The 11,835-nt window shown below is 42.1% G+C and overlaps 1 protein-coding gene across 2 annotated transcripts in view; it reads left to right on the top strand.

The window, feature by feature from the left end:
- pde8a (phosphodiesterase 8A) overlaps nt 1–11,835 on the top strand; it is a 131,845-nt gene that overhangs the window by 98,534 nt on the left and 21,476 nt on the right. For both annotated transcript variants that reach the window (XM_072565413.1, XM_072565414.1), the window contains exons 15-17: nt 76–121; nt 9,075–9,210; nt 10,660–10,858. In XM_072565413.1, the coding sequence (XP_072421514.1) occupies nt 76–121; nt 9,075–9,210; nt 10,660–10,858 (381 nt within the window). The remainder of the gene's footprint in view (nt 1–75; nt 122–9,074; nt 9,211–10,659; nt 10,859–11,835) is intronic.

Here is an 11,835-nt window from a genome sequence, read left to right as displayed (position 1 = left end):
GTTTTTTTTGAGATTATTGTAATAAGTTGTTAACAGCATGATCACTCTAACCCTTCTCTCTCTCGCTACCTATAGGATGGTTTGCGGCGACTGTCTGGAAATGAATACATCTTCACCAAAAGTAAGTTGGCTTTGTTTTCTGGTAGAGTTAACCTTGTGGATATCATATCACGTTTTAGTAGAGAATTTCTCAAAGTGCATATTATTGCCTTTCAACTTCTAATTTATAAGAAGACCATTAGCCCTGCCCTAAACATTCATTTAGATCCCAATTATCTGCCTTTGCTCAATGTTCCTTGATACCAGTGTGTATTTTATTTTCAGCTTTTGGGGAGGAAGTTCCGGATTTTCACCACCCTTTGTGTGTGGCAGAAATGTTCAATCCCATGGCCTTACACTAATGTTAAGATTCTCCCCTTTGATCTGAAGTCCCCACCAGATGATATCAGTTCTCAGCATCTAGTGTTTTGAATCCCGTAAACAAAAACAGCACTGCATTTATCCAGAACCTTTTAATATAACAAAATATCCCAAGGTGCTTCACAGAAGTGTCATCAAATGAAATATGACACTGCTGCATAAGGAACTGAAAGGTCAGATGACCACAAGCTAGTTTGTAGAGGAAAATCTCAAGAAGGGCCTTAAAGGAAAAGATTAAGGAGGAGAGATTTGGGAATGGAATTCAGAGTTTGGAGTCCAGGTAGATAAAGGCATGAGCACCGTGGAATAATTAGAATTGGGGTTTTCAAGAAACCAAAATTGGATGGATGCAAGAGGGTTGTGAAGCTAGATGATATTACAGCATTAGGGCTGACACCATGAAGGGGTTTGGAAACAAGGGTGTTAATTTTAAAATAAAGACATTGGTTGACCAGGAGCCACTGTAGGTCAGTGAGAACAGGGCTGATAAGTGAGTAGGACTTGGTGTATGTAAAAACACAAGCAACAGGGAGTTTTGAGAAGATTGTAGCTCAGGTTGAGGTTCTGGATGTTCTTCAATGAGCTGGAAGGTTCGTTTTCCGATGTTTCATCACCATACTAGTTAATATCAGTGAACCTCTGGTTGAAGCACTGGTGGTGTAGCCCACTTTCTATTTATGTTTGAGTTTCCTTGGGTTGGTGATGTCATTTCCTGTGGTGACATCATTTCCTATGGCAATGCCATTTCCGGTTCTTAGCGGGTGGTAAATGGGATCCAAGTCTATGTATTTGTTGATAGAGATCCGATTGGAATGCCATGCATCTAGGAATTCTCGTGCGTGTCTCTGTTTGGCTTGTCCGAGGATGGATGTGTTGTCCCAGTCAAAATGGTGTCCTTCCTCATCCGTACGTAAGGATACTAGTGAGAGTGGGTTGTGTTGTTTTGTGGCTTGTTGATGTTCATGTATCCTGGCGGCTGGTTTTCTGCCTGTTTGTCCAAGGTAGTGTCTGTTATAGTTCTTACAATGTATTTTGTAAATGACATTAGTTTTGCTTGTTGTCTGTATAGGGTCTGTGAAGTTCATTAGCTGCTGTTTGTGTGTTGGTGGGTTTGTGGGTTTGTGGGCTACCATGATGCCCAAGGGGTCTGAGTAGTCTGACAGGCATTTCCAAGGTGTCTTTGATGTAGGGGAGAGTGGCTAGGGTTTCTGGATGTTTTGTCTGTTTGTTTGAGTTTTTTGCTCAGAAATCTGGCATAAAATTCACTAAAGAGGAGGAAAACAACAACAACAAACTGCCATTCCTAGATGTCGCAGTAGAGCGAACAGCCAATGGGGACCTTCAAACCAGCATCTACAGGAAAACAACACATACGGACCAAATACTGAACTACAGAAGCAATCATCCCAACACCCACAAACGAAGCTGCATCAGAACATTATTTCAATGAGCCACCACACACTGTAGGAACCACGCAGAGCAGAGGAAAATCACCTATACAGTGTATTCAAAGAGAATGGGTACCCAATGAACACAGTCTGCCAATTTCTGAGCAACAAATGATGTCACCACAGGAAATAACATCACCAACTCAAGGAAACTCAAACATATAAATAGAAAGCTGGCTACGCCACCAGTGCTTCATCTGGAGGCGCACTGAAGATGTTACCTAGTATGGGGAGAAACGTCTGAAAATGAACCTTCCAGCTCAGCGAGCAAACCTACATCCAGACCAAGCAACAGGGTTTTGGATAACCTCCAGTTTAGAGAAGATAGAATCTGACAGACCAAGCAGTAGTGTAGTGGAATAGCCAAGTCTGTAAGGTCACAATGATAAAAAGGAGTTTTCCAGCAGCAAATGAATTGAGTCAGGGTTAAATTCAGATTATCTTGGGTAAGTGGGAATAGATCCTTTTAGGAGGAAGAATATACCATTTTATAAGGGTAAGAAAAATGTGCTGATTAGTTTGGCTATAACTGACAGGTGGCTCAGTGGTTAGCACTGCTGCCTCATGGCACCAGGGACCTGGGTTCAATTCCACCCTCTAGCAATTGACTGTGAAGTTTGCATGTTCTCCTCATGTCTGCATGGGTTTCCTCCCACAGTCCAAAGATGTGCAGGTTAGGTGAATCGGACAGGGGAAGTGCAGGGATACGGTAGAGGGCTGGGTCTGGTAGTATGCTGTTCAGAAGTTTGGTGTGGACTCAATAGGCCGAATGGCCTCCTTCCACACAGTAGAAATTCTACGATTGTATGGTCTTGGGGAAGTGGAAATAAATGCTCTTGGGAAAAGGATATACAGAATGATAGGATGCTACTGATTGGTTGAGCTATAATTGATATGGAGTTGCGACAGAAGGAATTACCTTTGTTTGAATTTCAAGCTAGACCAGTAGATTCTGATTAGTAGGACATTGCTTTAGAATGTAGTTGAGTTTGGCTGTCTCCATGTCACCTTTATTCGGAAAAGTGGTGGGGTGTACAAAGTCCTCTTCCCTACTGGAGAGTATCACTGTATGTACTTTCAAGCACATGCAAATGTATCACAGTCTGGGACAAACTGATGATCTTAAATTGAGTTCTGGTGCAAATCTTAAGAGTCTGAGTTATTTATTAAATTATTTCCAAAAGCAGAATCACTGTAATAATTGGTCTACATGTTTCTGAAGCTTGCAAGCATGAGTAGCCTGCTGCTAATGGTCAGTGAGACAGCGTCCAACATTCTGCCAATCATTGGGACATACAAACTTGGAATCACCAGCATTGAAGCTCCCATATCACACATTATTATTTGTGTGGTAGACAAAGCATCACCTACCAACTCCATATAAACATCTCCAAACGGACTCCACCACCAGGGATATATTTCCCTCCCCTCCCCTATTAACGTTCCGAAAAGACCACTCCCTCCGTTACTCCCTTGTCAGGTCCACACCCCTCACCAACCCAACCTCCACTCTCGGCACCTTCCCCTGCAACTGCAAGAAATGCAAAACTTGTGCCCACATCTCTTTTCCCCCCCCGGCCCCACCAACTCCCTCCAAGGCCCCAAGGGATCCTTCCATATACGCCACAAATTCATCTGAACCTCTACACACATCATTTATTGCATCCGCTGCACCCGCTGTGGCCTCCTCTATATTGGGGAGACAAGCCGCCTACTTGCGGAACGTTTCAGAGAACACCTCTGGGATACCCGGACTAACCAACCCAACCACCTCGTGGCTCAACACTTCAACCTCCCCCTCCCATTCCACCAAGGACATGCAGGTCCTTGGACTCCTCCATCGCCAGACCATAGCAACACGATGCCTGGAGGAAGAGCACCTCATCTTCCGCCTGGGAACCCTCCAACCACAAGTGATGAACTCAGATTTCTCCAGTTTCCTCATTTCCCCTCCCCCCACCTTGTCTCAGTCAAATCCCTCGAACTCAGCACCACCTTCCTAACCTGCAATCTTCTTCCCGACCTCTCCGCCCCCAACCCCACTCCGGCCTATAACCCTCACCTTGACCTCCTTCCACCTATCGCATTTCCAACGCCCCTCCCCCAAGTCCCTCCTCCCTACCTTTTATCTTAGCCTGCTGGACACACTTACCTCATTCCTGAAGAAGGGCTCATGCCCGAAACGTCGATTCTCCTGCTCCTTGGATGCTGCCTGACCTGTTGTGCTTTTCCAGCAACACATTTTCAGCTCTGATCTCCAGCATCTGCAGTCTCACTTTCTCCTAAGACATCATTTTGGCTTGGTAGCAGCATCCTGTTAAAGGGAAGAAATTACTTATGGATTAACTGCATGGTATTAACATGAGACAGCTACTGTCACCTATTGTTGCAACCCTGTAAAAGCCAATATGCTTTTCCTGAAGTGAAAAGCTGAACAAAGTACTCTTGGTGGGATGTGGCCAATGTGTCGTCAAACTGAAATATCTCTGCCTCAGTTTTGTGTTCTGTCCTCTTGAGGTAGGGGACAATGTTCCATTTGTCTTTTTGATTAAATGCTAGTGTACAAGTTCAAGAGGTGATGATTTGTGTGCCTAGACATTTTATTCCATTTGCTACTTCACAGCTTCCAAGCTGGAACATAACAGGAGTAAGTCGTTTACAAGGTAGACCTTCTGGTTGGTTCTGCCATTCTGAAGTTCATATCTGATCTGCATCCACCTATTTTGATTCCATGGCCGTAAAGGCAAAAATTTTATCAGATTCTGTGCCAAAACATATAACTCATGAAAACATCAAAAGCTTTTGGCCGGATGGAAATGCCCATTTCACCCATTCACTAACTGTTTGCTCTGGGCGCTTGCTTTGCCTTATCCAATCATAATCTTAAACAATCAGTCATATCGCTCTATTTATTCCCTTACACGTGGAGGATTAAATACTTCTGTCTTCGTAAATTAATAACTTAGTTTAGGATTATTCCGGTGAATTTTTATTTATTCACGGGCTGTAAATGTTGCTGGTTCAGCCAACACTTATGGCCTATCCCTAATGCCCAGCTACATTGCTGTGGGTCTGGGCTCACATTTAGGTCACACAGGTAAGGACAGGAGACTTTGCTCCTTAAAAGACATTAGTGCATTAGATGCGGTTTTACAGCAATCAGCAATGGTTACATGGTAACCGTTAGGTTAATTTTTTACTCTAGACGTATATTGAATTCAAATGCCATCTTCCGTGGTGGGATTCTAGCCCGTGTCCCTAAAACATTACCCTAGGATTCTGGATTGAAAGTCCAGTGACATGACCACTACACCACTACTGCTCTCAATATTGCTGGGGTGTCTGCAAGCCAGTGTTCTTTGAGGTGCAGTGGGTGGAATTGAATGCAGTAGATATTTTAATCAGAATTTGTACATGAAGCTAAAAGAAGGCTTCATCCTCATTGTATTTGAGTTCACTCAAGAAAAAGGCCATTAATCCATTGGCCTTAATTATTTCACACATCTTCCATGAGCTGGGTGATGGTATTTGGGCACCTAAACCCCTTTACAAAAGCAAAATATACGGATGCTGGAAATCTAAAACAACATCAGAAAGTGTTAGAAATCCTCAGCAGGGCTAGGTAGAATTCTGAATAAGGATCAGATATTGCTAGTATTTATAATTTTTGGTTTTTTTTAATTGCACCACAGAATAGCTGCGACATAAGAGAGGTTCATGTGATCTGTCGTTTTTGTGCTGGTCCTTTTGAAGGAGCAGTTCACTTAAGGCCACTTCCCTGCCTTTTTCCCCCATAGCTCTGTACATTTTTCCTCCTTCAGAGGGTTATTCAATTCTCTTTTGAAAGCTGCCACCAGACGGTCAGTGTATCCCAGATCCTAATCTCTTGAACGAAGGACCTTTTGTTTTACCATGTTGCCATTGCTGCTTCTGCCAATGATCCCAAATTTGCTTACTCCTGCTCTTGGTTTTTCTACTAATGGGAATAGCTTCTCCCTATCTACTATGTCCAGACTCTTCTTGATTTTGAATGACATCAGACAATAAGAACCACAGGTTTAAGGAGAGAGGGGAAAGATGTAAAAGTGACTTGAAGTAACTTTTTTCACATGGGTGGTGTGTGTGTGGAATGAGCTTCCAGAGGAAGTGGTGGAGGCTGGTACAATTACAGCATTTAAAAGATATCTGGATGGGTATATGAATAGGAAGTGTTTAGAGGGATATGGGCCAAAAGCTGGCAAATGGGACTAGAATAGATTAGGCTATCTGGTTGGTGTGGATGAAGGGTCTGTTTCCATGCTGTACAACTCTGACTCTATAACTCCTAAGAAATAGGAACTTGTGTAGGCCTTCAGCCCCTTGAGCCTGCTTGCCATTCAGCAGGATCTTGGCTGATCTGACCTTCCTCACGTCCACTTTCTTTTACTTTCCCCCATAACTCTTGATTTCCCTACTAATCAAGAATCCATCCACCTCCGTAAATATATACAAGGATCCTGCTCCCACAGTGCTCTGGTCAGGAATTCCTAAGGCATTCAACCCTCTGAAGAAATTACTCAAATTGGCACTCCTCTGTTCTGAGATAATGTCCTCCAGTCCTAGATTCTGCTGTGAGCAGAATCATCCTCTCTGCATTTAAGATTCAATGAAATCATCTCTCGTTCTTCTAAGCTGTAGCCATATCTCATAAGACAATCCTTCCATACCAGGGATCATCCTCCTGAATCTCCTCTGGCCTGCCTCCAGTGAAATTATATCTTTTTACTTAAGGTGACCAAAACTGTTCTCGGAAGTTCAGATGTGGTCTCACCAGCACCTTGTACATTTGCATTCAGAGTTCCCTCCACTCTACTTGAAATAAGAGCCAGTGTTGCATTAGCCTTCCTGATTATCTCCTGTACTTGTCTGTTTTGAACTTTCTGCAATTACTCACCATTTAAATAATAGTCTGTTCTTTTGTTCTCCCAAAATGAACAACTCCATATTTTCCTACATTGTACTCCTTTTGCTGACTTTTTGCTCACTTAACCTATGAATATCTGTATGTAAACTATTGGTCCCCATATATATATATATAGTAAACAGTTATGGTCCCAGCACTGATCCCCGTGGGACCCCACTGGTCGCAGGTTGCCAACCTGGGAAAGAATCTCTTAACCCCACTCACTGTTTCACGTCCATGAGTCAATTTTCTAAAGGCACCAATATACTACCAGCACTGGAGGCTCTTATGACTGAACCTTTTATAAGGTTCCTTGTTGACTGCCTTTTGGAAGTCCAACTACCAGTGCATCCACTGATTCCCGTCTATCCACTCGAGAAAGTAATAAAATAGTCAAACACTGTTTTCCTTTCATGAAGTGATGCTGACTTTGATTAGATTGATTTTCCAAATGTGTATGACTATTACTTCCTCAATAATTGAATCCAACATTTCCAACAATAGAGGTTAGGCTAATTGGCTTACAGTTTGCCAGCTTTTTGCCTCCCTCCCTTTTTGAGTAGACGAGTCTCATTAGCATTTTTCCATTCCAATTCCAGTCCAATCAACCTTCTCTCCTCCAACAAAGTCCCAAATTTTCCAAACTGTTGACATAAAACTACTTCATTTCAGATTCCTAACTGATTTGCCTTTTTGGATCTGGTCTAATGCTAATGCACTTTCTTATATTGAACTCTATCTGCCACCGTTTTTGCCCACCAACTTAATCTCTCAATTCAAAGTTTGGTAGAAGATTTGTAGCTCGGGTGCTCGTTGTTGTGGTTCTGTTCGCCGAGCTGGGAATTTGTCTTGCAAACATTTCGCCCCCTGTCTAGGTGACATCCTCAGTGCTTGGGAGCCTCCTGTGAAGCGCTTCTGTGCTGTTTTCTCCGGTATTTATAGTGGCCTGTCTCTGCCGCTTCCGGTTGTCAGTTCGAGCTGTCCGCTGTAGTGGCCGGTATATTGGGTCCAGGTCGACGTGTTTGTTGATAGAGGCATGGCACTCATTCACAGACTCTAGGAATTCCCTGGCTGTTCTCTGTTTGGCTTGCCCTATAATGGTAGTGTTGTCCCAGTCGAATTCATGTTGCTTGTCGTCTGTGTGTGTGGCTACTAAGGATAGCTGGTCGTGAACGACACGACCAGCTATCCTTAGTAGCCACACACACAGACGGCAAGCAACATGAATTCGACTGGGACAACACTACCATTATAGGGCAAGCCAAACAGAGAACAGCCAGGGAATTCCTAGAGGCATGACACTCATTCACAGACTCTATCAACAAACACGTCGACCTGGACCCAATATACCGGCCACTACAGCGGACAGCTCGAACTGACAACCGGAAGCGGCAGAGACAGGCCACTATAAATACCGGAGAAAACAGCACAGAAATGCTTCACAGGAGGCTCCCAAGCACTGAGGATGTCACCTAGACAGGGGGCGAAATGTTTGCAAGACAAATTCCCAGCTCGGCGAACTTAATCTCTCAATATTTCAATGCTATTTATGTTTTCTGATCCAAAAATATGAACACACAGTCTCCTGATCCTTTGTCCAGGCCACTTTAAAATATGGTGGGAAATGGGGGAATGTCATTAATCACATCCTGCCATATCTGTGACCTCTACATCAGCACCAATTCTAATCCAAACCAATAGGTTACCTCCATGTATGTGTTCTCATCTTTATGTTGAGATATAGTTGAATACCTTCTGGATGTCCATATAAATAACATCCATTGATACACCCTGATCAATCAGTCTTACCTCTTGAGAAAAAAAAACTTCTGTTATATCTGTTTGACATTATTTCCCTTTTATAAAATAAAACTGATTTCCCTCGACAGCTAAGCTGAGTTTAGTTCAAATGTTAGGTACTCTGTCACTAACAACAAAAATAACTGACTCGCTGATGTTTGATGTGTAAACCTACATTTTTCTAGTTTCTCTCCCACTGTAATTAAATGATAAACTGAATTATTCACTATTGGTAAAATACAATATTTTGATTTCCATTTCTTAAGATCCAAAGTGCACACCCTCCTGTGATTCCCATCTTTTCTTTACAATGGCCACTGCCATTAACACAATTTACTGTGTAAGGCTCACTTAGTGTCATGTATAAACTAAAACTTTACTTAACTATTTTCTTTATGATTTATGTGTGGTTCATTATGTTTAATCTTTGATTACTGATTTTCTTTGGTGTCTTTTTCCCTCAGATGCTCACACTATTCACACACATTTTCATATTCCTGTCTCGCTGCATGATATCCCACCAAGGATAACTGAAACCATGGAGAATGAGGATTGCTGGGACTTTGACATCTTTGAATTGGAGGCTGCAACTCACAAAAGGTAAATTGAAATTATCGGAGTGACAGACAAATTGAGGATAGGTGGCACATAGACAGAAGGCCAGGAGAACTCAGCACATCTGGCAGGTCTGACCGTTTTGAGTCCGGTATGATTCTCCAGTGCTGAAGAAACATTAACTCTCTTTCACTCACTCACTATTCACAACTACTGCCAGACCTGAGTTTCTCTAGCATTCTCATTTTTCAGGTTTCCAGCATCTGCAGTATTTTGCTTTTATTTGAGGGATAGATGGCAATTGGGTGTCAAATTTGACATCTAAAGCTATCTTGGGTGGGGATCTAAAGCTGTCTAGGGTATTTCAGGTAATACTTCAAAAAACATTTTGCTCCCCCACCCCAACCTCGTCTGTCTCTCACTCTCGCTGTCTCTCCCACACACACACACACACACACACACACACACACACACACACACACACACACACACACACACACACACACACACACACACTTATTGAATGGTGGGACAGGCTTGAGTGCCAGAAAAGCCAATTTCTGATGCTGTGTTCATATCAAATAAACTCTTGTTTATATAGGAATAATTTCTAAACTCAAGATGATTACCTTCTAATGCTGGGCACTACTTATTAATAATATGCAAGTTGATTAAAGCCAAACATGCATGCTGATCAGTATCCTGCCTTGTGATTCCTGATGAAGGGCTTTTGCCGGAAACATCAATTTTCCTGCTCCTTGGATTCTGCCTGACCTGTGCTTTTTCAGCACCACGCCCTCAATCCAGCCTTGAGACTGTTTATTTAGAACTTGCAATTGCTATAGATTTACTTATTGAATGTGATACATGTTTCCTTATGCATCAGTGTAATCATTCCAGTGCCAGTAATCATCATCTTTTGGATTTGTAGCTGTGTTTATTACAAGAAATATTGAATGTTTTTAGAATGCTGACTAATACTTGACAGTAATGGTGGTTGGTTGACTGGACAAATTACTGAGCTGATCAGCATCATTCAACAATGGAGCTCTTGACTTTGGGCCAAATTCATTGGGTGCATTGTTGGTCAGAATTGCATTTGCAAGGGTGTTATTTGAAATTTGTGGAATCTATCCTATGTCGTGACACTAATCCTACTGACAACGTGTCTGCAGAGAGAGCAGGAATATGAAATGCCAAAGATAAGGTACCTACCCATTGTCAGGAACAGTACTGAGACCTTTAAAATGTGTTCAAGTGTACACTTTTAACCAAAATTACTCTGGAATTATTGATTGTTTCCCTAAGGTTAACAGAAATGCTAGAACACTATGCCTTTGATAGTAATTTATTGCCATTTATAATCAAGAATGTTGCTTGTGATGCATGGTAGAAGCATGAAAAGGATTTCATTTGAAAAAAAAATGCGTGATCTGCCCTCCTGATCGGATTGCATATTTCAGATATTCCCTAAACCTTTGATATTTTATCTAGGCCTCTGGTCTACCTTGGGTTGAAAACATTTTCACGCTTTGGAGTCTGTGAATTTTTAAACTGTTCTGAATCAGTATTACGTTCCTGGTTACAAGTTATCGAAGCAAATTACCACTCCTCGAATTCCTACCACAATTCAACGCATTCTGCTGATGTCCTGCATGCAACTGCGTATTTCCTTTGTAAGGAAAGAGTTAAGGTGAGTTGAGGCACTTTACAATAGAAGAGAATTTGCTTTCCTTCAAAGGGCTTTCTGCTCCCTTTCCCCCCTCAACATACAGCAATGATGCTTGTCTTTTTTTTAAATTTGTTCTTAGAATGTAGGTTGTCAGAATCTTGGATGATTCCGACATTGAGTTGTCTTCTCAAAGAACAAATGAATTTGAATACCATAACTGTAAGATTCAATTTGACAATGAAATTAGTGAACTATATTTTAAATTTTACTTTTGTAATAAGCTTGGGTAAAAGCAGATTTACAAGGATGTTGCCAGGGTTTGAGCTGTAGTTAGAGGTTGAACAGGTTGGGGCTGTTTTCCCTGGAGCATCAGAGGCTGAGGGGTGACCTTGTAGAGGTTTATAGAATTGTGAGGGACAGGGACAAGATAAATAGACAAGTTAATTTCCCTGGGGTAGGGGAGTCCAGAACTGGAAGGCATAGGTTTGGGGTGAGAAGGACAACTTTTCATGCAGAGGCTGGTGCGTGTATGGAATGAGCTGCCAGAGGAAGTGGTGGAGGTTGGGACAATTACAACATTTAAAAGGCATCTGGATGTGTATATAAACAGGAAGGGTTTAGAGGGATATGGGCCATGTGCTGGCAAATGAGACTGGATTATTTATATATGTGGTCAGCACGGACGAGTTGGACTGAAGGGTCTGTTTCAGAGCTATATATCTTTGACTTTATGATGTAGCTGAGATGTAACTTGATGGGGATTGCGTTTTTTTTCTTGTCATTAAATATTATTGATCCTCAAGATTTGGAAAGGTCCAAATCATAGAGTTACATTTCGATTCTAGCAGTGTGTGCAGAAATGCAGCTTGCAGTGTGAACTAAAAGGCTAAAACCTTTTCAGAATCTGAGGCCCAGATTATATAGAGGGAAAATGGCTGCTGAGTACTGAGGCCGTTAATATATTTAAGAGCTGATAGAGTTCTGTATGAGTGTCTCTG

The sequence above is a fragment of the Chiloscyllium punctatum genome, chromosome 48, assembly GCF_047496795.1.
Source record: "Chiloscyllium punctatum isolate Juve2018m chromosome 48, sChiPun1.3, whole genome shotgun sequence".
Classification (NCBI taxonomy): domain Eukaryota; kingdom Metazoa; phylum Chordata; class Chondrichthyes; order Orectolobiformes; family Hemiscylliidae; genus Chiloscyllium; species Chiloscyllium punctatum.
Note: the sequence above shows the minus strand (reverse complement) of the source record. Positions and strands in the feature narration are given on the sequence as shown.